A 16,770-nucleotide genomic window follows, 5' to 3' on the forward strand; every position below is an offset into this window, starting at 1 on the left:
CATGGATAGACACAGTTGTTGCAACAGTGGACTCAAACATAACTGCATCAGTTGTGAGGATTGGGCTCTATTTTAGTCTTTTGTGCAGAGTCAACTGAATTGTGTACAGAGTGCCCTATTTAACCAAAACCAACAACAGCCATTTGGTAGAAGTTAGAAAGGCTTTAGCAAAGAAGAATGATACGAGTTGTTCAACTGCACCATATACAGCCTTAGTTTTTTCACAATACATATTTTCCATGACCAGTAGAAAGCAGGAAGGAGGGTGAGAATGAGGAGAGGCATAGGAAGAAACAGGAAAACGTTAAATATCAACAATGAAACTATCAATTCATTAATTTTTTTGTTTAAAGGCATTTTGTTTATTTTGAATTTTTTGCATATGCTTGCTATTTAAAAGAGATACTCTAAACATGTAATTTCACAGACATGCTCAAAATAAAAACATAACCAGGAAAATACCAATGAAAAGAAAGTCACATGTGTTTGTAGAACACCAGCCAACACTTGACAACTGGAACAGTCTGAGAAAAAGGTTAAAAAAATTAAGCATTATGACTAATAGATTATGTTGGGTCTGTTTGTTTTCTCTGGTATTCTTTACCACGGAAGTCTGGACTTTCTCTTAAAGAGCCAGGTTGCAAATACTTCAGGATTTTAGACTGTAAAATCTGTCATTAAATATCAGCTCTACATTGAATCATGTTAAATGGTTATGTGCACATGGGTAAGACAGTTCAAATAAAGCTTATTTACCAAATCAGGCAGCCAGACTGTGCTGTAGTGAATTGAAATAGTATTTTTTCCCATGTTAGTTGAGATTAACCATATCATAGCCTCGCCTCCATCTGAGGCAGAGTGAAAAGTCAGACACCAAAAAAAATCCAAATGACTATTGAACCAACACTGAATGGCATTGAATCAACTATGATTATCAACCACTTGGAATAAGATCACACTAGAAAGTTTGGGATAGAGCAAAATGTGGAACAAGGCTCAAAATCTGAACAAATGAAAAAAACAAGTTTTTATTAAGCTTAAAATCTTTCAAGGCTGGCTTTGAAATAATTCCCCACTGCTAAGCTTTCAGATGAACTGTAATCATATATAGTGAATTTGGGGAGATAAACATCCCTTAGAATGGTGCTTCTCAACTTTCCTAATGCCAGGACATTTTAATATAGTCACTCGTGTTGTGGTGATCCCCAACCATAACATTTTTGTTGCTACTTCCTAACTGTATTTTGCTATTATTAGGAATGGGGTGACTCACCCCTGTGAAGGGGTCCTTAGACCCCCAAAGGATTCGCAACCCACAGGTTGAGAACTGCTACCTTAGAACAATGAACCATAGGAGATCAAAATGGCAGCAGTTGCTCAAGGCTAAAGTTAGAAGGCAGAATGGGATAGGAAAGAAGGACAAGCGGTAAACACAGGCAGGAAGTAGGAAAGTGCTTGTTACATGTGGGAACCACAATCTGTCATGGAACATTCTATGAATTTTGTAAACATTTGCTCAAATCATAATAAAAAGTTTTTTAAATTAAAATGGAATTCTAGTATACCTTTGGGTAAACTATTATGTATTTTATGGTAGAAATAAAAAAAATTCTGGAAAGAAATTGCAACTCATTTATTTTGTTGGGCATGCCTGATAAATATTTTTCAAAGTAAAAAGTATTACCCTATGTACTCGAGTATAAGCCCACCTGAATATCAGCCGAGGGACCTAATTTTACCCCATAAACAGCATTTTAAAAGTGCTGAAAAACTCAGCTTATACATGAGTATATATGGTAATTTACAGTATTTTAAAAATACTTTAGCATTTGACCACCCAAAATAATTTATAATAATTTGACAATTGTTTTAGACAAAAAATAGATTACAAAGTTGCTGTTTTTTTTTCTTCTAGATTACAATTACAGATCCTGACTTAATAGAAAAGTCAAACTTGAATAGGCAGTTTCTGTTTCGTCCCCATCACATACAGGTATGTTGGTTGCTTTTATGATTAACATTTAAATCAACATTTGTACTATAGAGAGAAGGGCCATGCTTTCTCCTCCCAGAAGAGCTGCGCGACAGCATTGGAAACAAACAGGAGCAGTTCTCCTCTCTCACAGGGTGACTGAGTCAGAATCCATTCAATAGCAGTGAGTTTGGTTTTTATTGAGGAAAAAGAAAAGCTCTTTTCTATAAACAAAATTGTGCTTTAACAAGCACAGCATTTTATTAGTATTTTTTACATAATCAAATAGACATGGTAAAGGGAAAAATATAATGATTGTAATGTAAAAATTGGTTTTAATGTCAATTGGGGATATTCATGCTTGAACTTTGATACACTGGCAGTAGCTTCAAGTTCACTTTGATCAACAAGGGCATGGAAACGTTTCCTTATTTTTAAGTTTTAATGAATCACAAACTGGGCACTTTTTTTTGAAAGCCTTTGCTTCAAAAGGTAAAATTTAGCACTTAGTATTTTTTGTACTCTCTTGATCTTATTTGACTGCTTAACATTTTTTATTTTAAAATAATCTTTCAGAAAAATCTTTCAGATTTTCTGCCTGTCCTATTTTGACTACCATCAAGTCTAATCCAACTTACAGCATCCCTGTATAAAAACTATAAATCTTAGGAACGGACAGCCTGATCTTTCTTTCTTAGAGTAGCTAGTGTATTTGAACCACCCATCTTAGCAGTTAGCAGCCGTAATGTCTAATCCTGTACTCTAAAGAGAAAAATATTTAAGGAAAGAAAACAATTTAATCAATGAAGCAAGCATTATTTTATTTATGTAATATTATCTTTCCATTTATATTTTAGTGGCTCATTAGCAATGTTAGCAAACAAAGCTTAGTAATGTAACTAAAAACAGGTGGCATAATATGTTAGCTTAATTGCTTCACTTATTTAAATAAAAAGGATCTTTTATGAGCTAAGATACAGACACAAACCATTTGCTTAAATTGGTACATTTTACTTGCAAAGAAATGATAAAGGTCTGCCCTCATTTTACTGAACTCAACACAGTTTCAGATTTATACACTGAGAAGTGAAACATGCTAAACTAACAATATGAAAGAAAAATGCCATTAGGGATGAAATTCAAACAGCGATCTATAGATCTAATACTCACGCATGAGCTCTCATAACACCTTGTAAAAAAGAAATGACTTGGGTGCCACTTTTGATCCGCCTGCAGTTATGAAAGGGGGGAGGAAAATCACTAACATCAGCTGGCCAAGCCTGATGATCCCTATGGGGCTGAGGTCAGACATGCCTCCTCATTGCAACCTGCCTACCATTTCTGATACCACTGTACCCCACAAAACTTACTTTCAACTGGTTTTGATACTTTCATTGACATGTACACACAACTCACAAACAGTACTTATGATTATGGATTTATTGAGGAAACTAACAGGTTATAAAAGCGCGAGAGAAAATTATTTGGATAGAAGTCTCTCAACTTTGTCTGCAGGCAGGTCTCTGTCTGGTCTTTGAAAGCCTTTGAGCCACACAACTCACTGGCCTGTGCCCCTGCTTGTACAGTGTTGCAGCACTGTTTCAGGGCTGCCAGTAAATGCCCAGAGGCATGCTCTTCTACCATAAGTCTCATCCTGGAGCACTCCCGCTCCACACACCCACCTCTTGCTTAAAAGCCCTTAATTCTACTTTTAATCCTTGGGCTTGAAAGTCCACAACTCTAGTTCCTGACTCTGCTACTGCTCTACTGTCCAACCTGGATCAACAAGATTCAATGCACAGGAATCTTGGGATCCAAATGACTCACTTCACTTCTGGCTTTACTCTTGTTCTAGTGAAAATCACTATTCTTAATTCTGTGAAGATAACTCACTTTACACAGCAGGATTATGATCACAATTAATCCCTGTTAACAGAAACATCCAATTGAATCCTATCCTTTTGTACAGATCCATCAGGAGAAGGCTTTTGGTGGGAGTTGCAGAGACTCCAGCGTTGTTAATGAAGTCATTTCACTACATACCTGAAACATTTCAGATGATTTAATAATGATCTAGAAAAGAATGTACCTCTTTTAGAAACAAAATTGAAGTGTAATAATGTTTGAAAGTAGTTCTATTTAAAATAGTAATGAAGATTTAATAATCGAAGTAGTAAGCGATATTTGTAAGCCATAATTTATGCTATCTAGAGTTCTAGTATTTTATTATCTGTGTTATTTTATTCTAGGCATTTCTATATTTCAAACACTGATTTGGAAAAAAAATTTTAACTGAGTATTTCAAACAAGGGAGCTTCCAAAAGTTTGTGGGAAAATTTCATTATCTTTGGATTTTGTTTTTCTGTGAATTTTTTCGAGCTGCCTATGTTTTTAGAATTCTAAAGCACCTCGTTATATAAAATACAGGTTGTTTTGATTTTTATTCATCTAAAAAATTGACTGAAGTACATTATTAAATCATATAATTTCCACACAAGAAATTAAAATGGTATCATTACTTTTATTGAATACTCCCATTATGTTAAAAGTGTGTAATCTGGGGGGTTTTTTGTTTTGTTACATTCATTTATTCTGTTTCTTAGAGAATTTTTTTTTTTTGTTTAGAAACCTAAAAGCTATACTGCTGCTGGTGCAACCTTGAAAATAAATCCTCAATTAAAGATAGATGCACATCTGAATAAAGTATGTCCAGCCACTGAGACCATTTACAATGATGAGTTTTATACTAAACAAGATATAATTATTACAGCATTAGATAATGTGGAAGCCAGAAGATATGTAGACAGGTATGTTCTTGAAATTATAGTTAATGGAAAATTATATTTTATTTTCTATATCATACCTACTTATTACAGAGTTACTGGCATTTATTGCTATATTTTATTACCTATTGTACTCTTCAGGCATAAAAATACTTTTGAAAATATCTAAAACCTGTAGCATAGCTAAAGTTAATGGAGTTCTGCCTGTCTATCACTCCAGCTTAAAATATACCAGTTTCTCCTCAGCTCCTACTTCAGTTTCATTTCTTAGAGGTTGCTGCATGACATCATACACTTTTCTGTCTCAGAGATTTACACGTTAGTACTTCTATTTCTCTTGTTCTAAAACCCTGGCTCCAAATCTACCAACCTGTACTCCTTTTTCCTCTGCAGTACCTCAGCTCCAAATCTAAATGTCTTTCAACTTCAGCTCTCACATCTACATGAAATATTCTTGGGAATAATCTTTCAGCGCGCTCTACTTTTCCTTCTATAGGCTTATCTTTATTGATTTCATACTTTAATGTTTGTGATTTCACTTGACCCTATATTCAGGGCCCATTTCTTTTCCCACTATGATATGCTCAGTGCCTAATATATAATGTTAATTGAAGAATGAATAACTAATATATCTTACTCATATAATCGTTCTTAGGTCTTTATATGACTCTTAACATGGTAGAACATATATTAATCATTAGAGGAAAGTTTATCATTGAAAAGTGTGAAATCAAATATAAAAAAGGGGAGAAGAGAAAATGAATAAAGAAATTTAAGTGTAGAAAATAAATGTGAGAGGTCAAAAAGTGTTGCTTTTAAGGCTCTAATTCATACTTCCACAAGCTTATTCCTAAGGTAACAACTTTTTAACACATCTGCAATCAGTGGATAACCGCATACATTTTCTCTTGATAATCTTAGTTTCATTAGGATGCCTTCCCCAAAATGGTCCAATCAGAACAGCAGCTTCCAAGAGAGTCTGCTGACCCACTTAAAGACAGCTTAGAAATTTAGGGAAACCTTGGGAATTCCAAAGGAGCAACCTTGATAGATTCCCACAAAGTGTCAAGGAGTCATGGAAACTTTAGGGCTTATTATTATTAGAAAGACTCTTTTTAAAAATTTTTTACAATGGCATTTTTGTGGAAAAGACCAGAACTATTGGACTAAGGAATTTTTTCCCACATATCACAGTGCCTGCTCATTCTATGATGGTAGTAAGCTTCTGTCCTACAGATATCATTGGGAAGCCTTACTTCATCCATCCTGCATCCCTGATCTTGACCCTTTCGAGTTCCTTTTTTTCCCAGCACTCAACATGATTTGAGCCCTTCAAGGAGGCTGTGTTGCAGTGGTATTACTTACAGCTCTTCTATTCAATGTCTTTGTCATTCCCACTTAACGACTGGGTGGAACCATGCAGATAAAATGTAGGGTGCAAACTCAGATGGGTCAGTTTTGCCATTCTTATAGGTATAAGAGAACCATTTCCGAAGCAGGAACAGACATTCCTGTGAATGCAAAGAAAGAACAGCTACTAGTGGACATTTGCAAGATTCCTACCTGAAGTGCTGGGGCATTGGAGGCATCGGGCTGTAAACCATAAAATAGAGCAGAAGCACCCTAACAAGACTGAGCAGAGAAACCATACCACTGAGAACTTGAAGCAGTGAGACAGTAGTAGGCAAGGTTCCTTGCTCATGGAAAAGAGGCCACGGGACAGCATGACTGAGAGGCTGAAGTCTAGAGAAAGACTTATCTCTTGGCTGTCGCCCAAAGACTGTATCCTTAATGTTTTCTGACCCTGACTTATAATAACCTGTTAACTTCCCTAATAAACCCCATAATTGTATTTTCAGTGCTCTGTGGCACATTGCAATGGATTATCAAATGTAGCAAAGAAGTGGAGTACAGTGGGTGTCAGAATAGGGTAAAAGAAGAATGGAGGGTGGTGGCAATTCTGACCTTTGTCTTGTCGTAATCAGCCTTGGGCTGATGGAGAATTGTTTCTCCTTTTCCCCTGAGTGAGTATCTCTGGGAGTGTAGTGGTTATGCATGGGGCTGCTAATCACAGGATCAGCCATTTGAAACCAGCAGGTCCACAGGAAAAAGACAAGGCTTACTTCTGTAAAGAGTTTGGGAAACCAGTGGGGGCAATTCTACCCTGTACAAGGTTGCTAAGAGTCAGAATTGACTTGATGGCAGTGAGTTTGTGCTTTTTTTTTCTCCCTTGTGTAGCCTAAGGAGGACACATGTGGCCCCAAGCTATTTTGAACCAAAGAGTACACATTTTTTTCCAGGATAGGATAGAGAGTTGAGAGAACTGTCTTCGAAATTGCATAGGCCTAAGTGGAAGGTATGATGGAAAATAGTAACTAATTCAGTGGTTTAATCATATTATAAAGAGTTGTATTGTCCACAATCCATTTTAGAACATTTTCTTTTTGCACTCATTAGCTTTCCACTTCCCCCTCCCTCCCCCTCACCATAATCGTAAGAAACTATTGATCCAGTTATTATCTCTAGATTTACTTCTCGTGGATTTCATATACAAAAATATACCCCAAAATATCAATGACATAACAGAAAAACTCATCAAAATAAAACAGGCAATAATATTTTAAAAATTAGAACACATTTAAAATGGATCAAATGGGAGAACAGATGATAAGATGTGAAATTTTAGCTTAACTACACCTGCATTTATGCATTTTACAATGCACTGTATCTGGTAAAATGGATATTCACATTCCTGTTCATTGGTCAGGAAGGATTCACCAGAGGTTTAATCGTGAGGATACTACAAATGGAATTTTGGCTTTTACTGTCATCCTTAGCCTACAAACTGGATGCTCAAAATTTAAACATTTAATACCATTCCCCATCCCTCTAATCTTGGATTTAATTATGTACTGTCCTTTGATCACAGGCTGGTTCCCTTCTGCCTGTGGACGTAACTGACACCTCACTTAGTTTGTCTTAAGATAAATTTTTATAACCCAGATGCTATTCCTAATGATAAGCTAGGTATCATTTGTTTTTTTTTTTCACACTTTGCTATAGCACCCATATCTTCAGTTAACTTTTTCCTGAGAGCATGTATGAAATAAGATGACAGAACTAATTAGATGAGAGCTGGGATTAAACGCAAGCTCAAATTCCATTCGTAGTTTATATAGGCCCTTGGTTCACTTTTAAAAACATCCTTATTTTATTGGGAACATTATAAATTGTCCCGTGCGGCATGTGGTAATTCTTTGGTAGTATTAATTAATAGCTTTAAACTTTGAGATATTTGTTTAATAAAGATTTCCATGATTTTATAGAAGTACTTTTTAACTTCTATTCATATTGTATTGCATGAAAGTATTAATATTATTTAAGAGAACGTTTTAAGATTATAGTTGGCTAGAAGAAGTGTAGTCAGAAAATAAGAGCAAATAAAAAGCAAGAAATGAGAGGGGAACATAGTTAATAGTTAAGCTGTAACAAAAAAATTGACAAAACCTTAGGTATTGTAATTGATGTTTCTGGTGGGGAGGTGTAGTGATAATAGTAATGAGAAAACATTTTAGTATAGTGAACAACAAAATTTATAGTTGGTCTGGGGTGGAAGGTGATGAATGTGCTGTTTGATACTGATACTAATTTATCTGTTTCTTGAAGTATTATTACCAAGAAATATCTGAAATAAATCTGTTCAAATCAGTAAATACTGTTTCCCTTTGTTACATTGTTCATGTTTGTTGCTTATTTATCTTTTTAATTAGCCGTTGTTTAGCAAATCTACGACCTCTCTTAGACTCTGGAACAATGGGCACTAAGGGACACACTGAAGTTGTTGTTCCTCATTTGACTGAATCCTATAATAGTCATGTGAGTAATGTTTAAAATAAATGTTTCTTCTTTCAAGCTCAGATTTATTTTGATTTTTCAACAGTCAACAAATTTGACTTATTTAACTTTTCTTTTTCTCTGGTGTTCCAGTGAAATTCATACACATGAGAAAATTGTATCTTTAAAAGTATTTATTTTCTTTAACTCAATAAAAGTTTGTTTTTGGTGTTTCTGGAGTAATTGCCTCTATTTGCTATTTAGTCTTCAAAGTGCTTTGTTTAGTTTTCCATCAGCTTTTCCGTTTAAAGATTGCCTGATAAGAACAATTAGACTGGTAGTGGAGAATAAAAGTATCCCCCCCAAAATCCAGTTTATTATGTTAGATAATAGCCAGCATATGGAATATAGTCTCATTGTCAAAAATTCAAACCTAATGTTGTTTATTTAGATTTCCATCCCTACACTGGTGGACCATCTAAAAATCTTACTGAAAAATAATTAAAGTATTTTCGTGTAGCGAGGGTATCTATGTATCTTATATAATAGATGGAGCATTAAAAAAGAGTGCCACCTGTAAGTGCGCGCGCACGTGTTCTCTCGCTCGCTCGGTGTAGCTAATCAATTAGTAACAGATTCTTTTACAAAGGGAAAGGAAATTAGTTTCTTCATTTAATGGATAGGTAGTAGTGTAACCAAAATTTAACTAATGATGTCTACTGAAAATACACTAAATTGACAAATTGATTTTAAAGGCCATTAAATGAAGAAGAAAGTCTAATAGGTGTTACATTAAAAGACTTCCAAAGGAGGGAATATTACAAATTCTCAATGGCTGTTTGAGTCTAATGCATTTTCCATAAGCCTTTCTTGCATATTTTACTTCATTTTTTACCTTCTGGTTTATCTTGTTTTTTTTCGATGTTTAGTGCTATTTAATGGGAAAAATAAACTAAAATATACATCTTAGTGAAAAAGGGAAAAAATGAGTCATTTAGATTGGATTAACCAGTAAGTTTAGGCAAAAGTTACCCTATAATTGAATATAGGTGTCCTCAGTAGTAATTTCTGTTATATGCAGCGGAATAGACATCTGTCAGTCATTTAATATTTGCAAGAAACCATAGCAAACATGGAGGGTATGTATATATATTTGCTTCAAAAAAATTTTCCCCATGGAGGAATTCCCATTATATTGAGGGATTCTGGGAATTCTTTTCAAACTAGAGAGAGCTGTAAAATTTAAATGTGCCCTTAATACTTGGGGAAAGAGTAAAAGAATTCTGTTTATTATCATCACCCATAATGGATGTCAAAGGATTGCCCAGATAGTGAGGTGATGTAGTCAGCCTTAATGTGGCATTACTACTAAACAGTTTTAGGTGCTTACAGGATTGTTTTTTTTTTTGCTTTTTCTTTCTTAGTGGCAAAGGAAAAGAAGATAAAAGAATCAATGTTCAGATTTTATTTTTAATTATCTTAAAATTTTCAAAAGTAAACCAAAATATTAAAAAGGAAAATGTAGCCATAATAAATTTCCATTGTTTCTCTTAACTGTTGCTGGTCTTATTTCATTAAATAGCGGGATCCTCCAGAGGAGGAAATACCATTTTGTACTCTGAAGTCTTTTCCAGCTGCTATCGAACACACTATACAGTGGGCAAGAGATAAGGTAAAGGTTTTTTTTTTTAATGAATTTATTTTCTTTGAGATAGGCAAGAAGATATTTCTAGCTTTTAAACAGGCTATTTATAACGAACACTCTCCTCGCCCACCTCTCTATTATAGTTTGAGAGTTCCTTTTCCCACAAGCCTTCATTGTTCAACAAGTTTTGGCAAAGCTATCATTCTGCAGAAGAAGTCTTACAGGTAAACCAATACATCTTAATAACTTAACATTTGATATCAATGTAATCCTATTTTCAAGTTGCATCGTTACTAGCTGCTATTAATTCCCAACTCATGTGCTACAGAATAGAAGTGTTCTGTAATAATCACTTCCAAAAGTGTTTACTCTTTTGCTATAATGGGTGGGACTCACACTGCCAACATTCAGATTAGCTACTGATTTCAAACCACTTGTACCACCCAAGTTCTATTTTATGTTGCTTGCAAATCATTTTCTTCCAAAATGGGTAAAGCAGTATTGTATACAATCAATAAGGCGATACCTCAGGCTGATGTGACCTCCTACGTACAACCAAAAACATGTGAATTTGGTTCCTTGATTTGCAAGGGTTTAGGGTTATAGTTTCATTGACCATCAGAGTTAATTGGTTTAATCATGTATTTAGTTCTTCTGTTACCTTCTAGTTTGATGCATAGTGCCTGGGATCTTAAAATCTTTTCAGTGACTTGGAAGGTACCATGTAAGATAATTGGTCTCTGTCTTGATTAGGTTTTTTCCCAAATTGAGCAATACCACTCCCGGGAGGGCCAACTGGAATGATCCAGTGGCATTTCAAAAGCAGATACCTTCATTTTATCATTTATTATGGGCCATAGTTTAAACATTTTTAATTTCCAGAGAAGCCCTGAGGAGGTGTGTGGTTTTTGTTTATTTCTGAAAGGGGTGCTAAATAAGTTTGAGAACCTATGATCTAGGGCAACAGCAAGGAGGGTCCAGAATAAGATGATAATATGAAATGTGGGACTAATTGTCTCCTTGAAAAACTAAGTCCTTGGCCATAAGACCCAAAAGACCTGGATGGTGCCCATCTACCATTGATGAGTGTCTTGATAAGATTACTGTAGAAGATTAATCTGATTACTCCTGAATAAAAGGGAAATGTAAAACAAAATCTCAAGTTACAGACTTTAGACTTTTCTGGAGCCATTCCCTTGAACAATCTTTAAAACTGGAATCAAAGCAACTATTGGTCTCTCCCATCCAGAGCAAAGAGTGAAGAAAAATCAAAGACTCATGGAAACAGTCCATTGGACTAATGGGCTGTGCAATCATCAGCTTCTCTAATCATCAGATCAACAGAACTAGGTGGATCCTGGATACCAGTACCAACCACTCTGAAATGGGTCACATTAGAAGGTCCAGGATAGAGTGTGGGGGGGTGGGGGAAGGGGTGATTGACCATAATGCAAAAACATACAAAAAAATTTCTAAAACTCAAGCTTAATGACCATATGGGGACTAGTATAACTGCTAAGATCATGATCCTCAGTCAGTCATCCTTTAAGCATAAAACTGAACTCACTCCCATTGTACTGTGTTCAGCTAAACAATAGATCTGTAAGAGGAACAGTTACACTAGAAAGTAAGCACTTCTTAGAATAGTCAACCATTTGAGATCATTGAATACCTTTGTCAATAACATGTGATAACACAGGTGGACCCCACCAGATGAAATACAAAGAAATGCAATTATATGAAAACCTATATGAATGAGTAAGGAAAAAATGGAGCTCATTGTCATCAGCCAAAACAAAGCTGGAGGTTGGTTATAGAAAAGAACATCAGTTCCTTATATGTAAGTTCAAGTTGGAGCTAAATAGAATTAAGTCTTTGAGAGCTAACATAAGTTTTCAGTCTACCAAGCCCAAACCCCTGGCCATCGAGTTGATTATGACTCTGAGTTTCTGAGACTTAAATCTTTACAAATAGCCTCAATCTACTCCAGAGGAGCAGCTGGTGGCTGTGGTTCCAACCTTGATAAAAGCATTATAATGCTTACCCACCAGGATTCTTAATAACCTGAGTGTTTCCCACCTGATTTAAGGAAGAACCTCAAGGGTAGGTTGAACACTAATGACTAAAGACAAGTTGTATAATGACTTGAAGAACATCAAGGAATTATGAAGTCGGGACAAATTGAGAACACAGTATTAAAATAAAATGTTGAAAGACTTGAAGTTAGAAAGCCAAAATGGAGGAGCATGCTTGCCATTTCTCAAGCTGAAAGAAGTAAAAATTCAGGCCTCAAGTAAGTTCAAGTAATGAAGGATTCTATAGACAAGTCTGTTTTGGAAGACGAACCTCTAGAATGCTCCATAGAAGTGAGGAGGATGACTGCATCTCGTATTTTAGGTTATCAAGAGAGGATAGCCCCTAGAAAACTATATCAAGCTCTGTAAAGGAGAAAGTCGCTGATAAAAGCAAAACCGTTGATTAGATGATGAACAGTGACTGTAACAATGGACTCAAATGCAGTGGTGGCACAGGACCGGACATTTTCTTTCTGTTGTACATATGGTCGCTGTGAGTGAACAATAGCAATAAGCAAAATATTGAAGGCTGCATGAAGCCTCAAAATAAGATGCAAAGAATACAGTCACTGTTCCAAAAAGGAAAATTGTTAGATTATCAAAAAAGAGGCATAAGATCCCGAACCAGTAGTATTGAAGAAGTCCACATGGAATTGAAAGCATTCATGTAAAATAAGACTCGAGGAATTGGTAGATTACCATTTTAAATGTTTCAACAAGCTGGAAGCACTCACTCTAGTCGAAGTAAAGTAATTTGGAAGACAGCAACCTAGAGATCCATTATTTGACCCTATTCCAAAGAAAAGTAACCCACTGCAATACAAGTTATTTATTGAACAATGTCATTAATACCACATTCTAGCAAAATTTTGCATACAATAACTCATAAAAAGTTGGCAGCAGTGCAACAGGAATTTAAGCATAATTCAAAAGTGGACATAAAATGATATCACTGCCCACATCAGATGAAACTTGGCAGAAACCAGAGAATATACGAAAGATACTTTTTTGATTACACAAAGGCATTTTACTTTGGAGCATAACATGCTATGGATAACATTACAAAGTGGAAATTCCAGAACATTTAATTGTGCTCATGTGAAACTTATACATGGATCAGGAGACAATTGTTTGCACACAGCAAAGGGATACTGGCTTGAAATCAGCAAGGTGTACATTAGAGTTGTAACCTTTTACTATACTTAATCTGTGTACGGAGTAAATCTGAAAATCTACCTTTATGAAGAGTAATATGGTGGCGGGATTTGAGGAAGGCTCGTTAACAACCTGAGATAACCCAGGGGACACCATTTTGTTCACTGAAATCAAAGAGGTTGAAGCACTTACTAATAATCAAAACTTTTTGCCTTCAGTGTAAAAACTTTGGATCAGTCCTGGAAAAGTAAATCATGCTTGGTAAAATGGAGAGTTAGGGAAAAGAAGGAAGACTGAATAAGATGAATTGAAAAGGTGGCTGTAGTTGACTCAAACATAATTGTAAGGATTGTGTAAGATGAGTCATTGTGTGTAGGGTCTGTGAGTCAAGCGATGGCACCTCAGAAGAACATGGAAGACAATACATACTTTGTGAGATATGAAATTTGAGGCTTTTCTTGTATTATCTCATCCATTCACCTCTCGAAAAAGAAAGGGTGAAGAGATAGGGAAAGAATGGATTGAAAGTAGATTTTTTAATCATGATACAAATTGGGGCTAATACTATGTGTATATATGTTTAACTGAAAATACATTCTTTTTGTCATCCTTTCTAGAAGATACAAACTGGACACAATTTAGAAGGCTGTTTTCAAGTTGTTAAGTTACTTAGCAAGAGACCTAGAAATTGGTCCCAATGTGTAGCATTAGCAAGATTAAAGTTTGAAAAATATTTCAACCATAAGGTAAGTAAGTATGCATTAAGGTCTCATCTGACCTTGACTCATTTAGCTATTTTAATAATTTCACTGACTTGAAATGCTTTATATCTGATTTTCAGAAATTAACTAAATGGGAGCAAGTTTGATAGACATTAGGTTTTTTTAATTGCTTGAATTTGATTGATTATAGATAATCCATTAAAATAATTGCTCAGTTAAAGAATACAATTTAACATGTTGGTTTGTCAGTTATGTCAACATTGGCCTTCAAATATTATTTTTAGCATAAATAACACGTTTTACGTAGAAGTAAGACTCTAAGAGAAAGTAAAGCTATTCATGAATCTTGTGGGACTTTTGCTCTGCTACCCATATCTGAAAACTATTTTCTTATCATTTCCTCACCTGTATAATTAGCATCCTAAGTTGGTACCAACTTCATAGAGTATGTTGTTTCCTCCTCCTTATTTTTCTTTTTCTCACACCTTTCTCATCATTGATATTCTTAATGCAAGATCTGTCTACGTTCAGGTTTTTAAAATATATATATGTATTTTATGTGGAACCACTCAACTCACCTATGCCAGCAAGAGAGCTACTTAGCCAGATGGCTAGAAGAGATCCATATTTATGCCCATTCCAAAGAAAGATGACCTGACAGAATGATTAAACTATAGAAGTCTTGTTGATAATACCCACAAGCAAAAATTTTGTTGAAGATCATCCAACAATGGTTGCAACAGGACATTGAAGTCAAATTGATAGAAGTTCAGCAGGATTCAGAACAAGGGATAACATTTTTGATGTCAGACGGATCTTGCCTGAAAACAGAAAATACCAGAAAGATGTTTATTTATAGTGTTTCATTTACTATGCAAAAGCATTCCGATTTTTGGACCATAATAAATTAAACTGTAAATAACCTTGAGAAGAATGGGAATTCTGCACCACTCCATGGTGCTCATTTGGAACTTGTACATGGATCAAGAGGCAGTTGTGTGAAAACAAGGGAAAGCTACCTGGTTTAAAAATCAAGAAAGGTGCGTGTCAGGGCTTTATCCTCTAACCATATGTAGTCATACTTGGTCAGTGCTGAACAAATCATCAGAGAAGCTGGAGTATATGAAGAAGAGTGCAGCATCAAGATTAGAGGAAGTCTTATTAGCAACCTGCAATATGCCAGTGACATGCCCTTGCTAACTGAAAGTGAGGACTTGAAGCATTTACTGATGAAGATCAAAAATTGCCATTCATTATAAAAGATCAAAATCCTCATAACTGGACCAATAGATGTCATGATAGACATAGAATACATTGGAGTTCTCATGAATGTGTCTTATGTCCATGAACGAGATTAAAAGACATTGATTAGGTAATTCTACTGAAGAGCAAGAATATTATTTTTGAGGCTTAAGGTGTGCTTACCCCAAGCCATGGTCTTTTCCATTGCTTCATGTGCATGTGAAAGCTAGACATTGAATAAGGAATACTAAAGAAAAATCAGTACATTTGAATTGTGCTAGAGCAGAATATTGAAAATACCTGGTAAAAGGACAAACAAGTCTGCCTTGGAAAAAGTGGCCCGAATGTTCTTTTGAGACAAAGATGGCAAGATTTTGCCTTACATACTTTGAACATACTGTTAGTACAGTCCCTGGAGAAGGACATCGTGCTTGGTAAAGTGAAGCACAGCGAAAAAGAAGATTAATACTTCGTCTGTATCAGTGGGCTCAAGCATAGGAACATTTGGGAGGATGGCACAGAACCATGCAGTATTTTGTTCTATTGTATATAGGTTTGCTATGCACTAGAACCAACTTCATGGCACCTAATAACATCATTGACTTTTTTTAAATATGCAAGAGTTCAACCATATATATAAAACACTTATGTTTTCATTTCTGTGTTTATTCTCTGAGAAATTATAAAGGGAAAGAGCAGGGCATACTCTATCATAATATAAAGGCAGTTTATCTTAATATATGTATATTTATGGGGTTTGGGGGTTTTTTTACTTCTTGACTTTTAAAATTTTGTATTTGCTGTCTCCTGATCTCCCTTTTGTTTCAAAACCCAATAAAGTATGATCTTTTTCCATTCCTGTTTATATTGTGTATACGCTAAGCACTCAAAAAGGGGCAAAGTGGGAAAATTCCACCATTATCATAAACTAGTAGTAACAGCATGAAACTTGAAATGGATACAGTTTATTCTTCCACATCTGCATTATTATTGCTAGCCAATCATGTGGCACGTTTTCTCTGACGGTTTAGCTCCTCTCAGAATTAGCCTCGGTAAGCTAAGTCAACACACTTTCAGTCACCAAGCCCCTGCCTATCCTCCATGGTTTGTCCATTCTCCAGAGAAGCTCATGGAGTATTTTTATTTATTTTAACCAGAAAGAATAAAAAATTAAGAGAGAGATCGAGCAGGGCCATCAACGGTCTTAGCAGGAGGTTTTCATTGTCTTCAGGACCAAGAGCATGTACTCTTGCCAGTCTGAAGCGCTTCGACTTCCTATGTTCAAAACTTTTTATCAGCTTCATTGCATTGTACAGATTGATTGTATGAATGAATATGTATT

General features: G+C 35.4%; 1 protein-coding gene across 1 annotated transcript in view; it reads left to right on the top strand.

Annotated features, from left to right (window-relative positions):
* UBA6 (ubiquitin like modifier activating enzyme 6) overlaps window positions 1-16,770 on the top strand; it is a 75,561-nt gene that overhangs the window by 38,100 nt on the left and 20,691 nt on the right. The window contains exons 18-23 of the mRNA XM_075544252.1: window positions 1,916-1,993; window positions 4,598-4,779; window positions 8,526-8,631; window positions 10,172-10,261; window positions 10,378-10,458; window positions 14,082-14,210. Coding sequence (XP_075400367.1) covers window positions 1,916-1,993; window positions 4,598-4,779; window positions 8,526-8,631; window positions 10,172-10,261; window positions 10,378-10,458; window positions 14,082-14,210 — 666 coding nt within the window. The remainder of the gene's footprint in view (window positions 1-1,915; window positions 1,994-4,597; window positions 4,780-8,525; window positions 8,632-10,171; window positions 10,262-10,377; window positions 10,459-14,081; window positions 14,211-16,770) is intronic.

This window comes from Tenrec ecaudatus, chromosome 3, assembly GCF_050624435.1.
Source record: "Tenrec ecaudatus isolate mTenEca1 chromosome 3, mTenEca1.hap1, whole genome shotgun sequence".
Taxonomy (NCBI): Eukaryota; Metazoa; Chordata; class Mammalia; order Afrosoricida; family Tenrecidae; genus Tenrec; species Tenrec ecaudatus.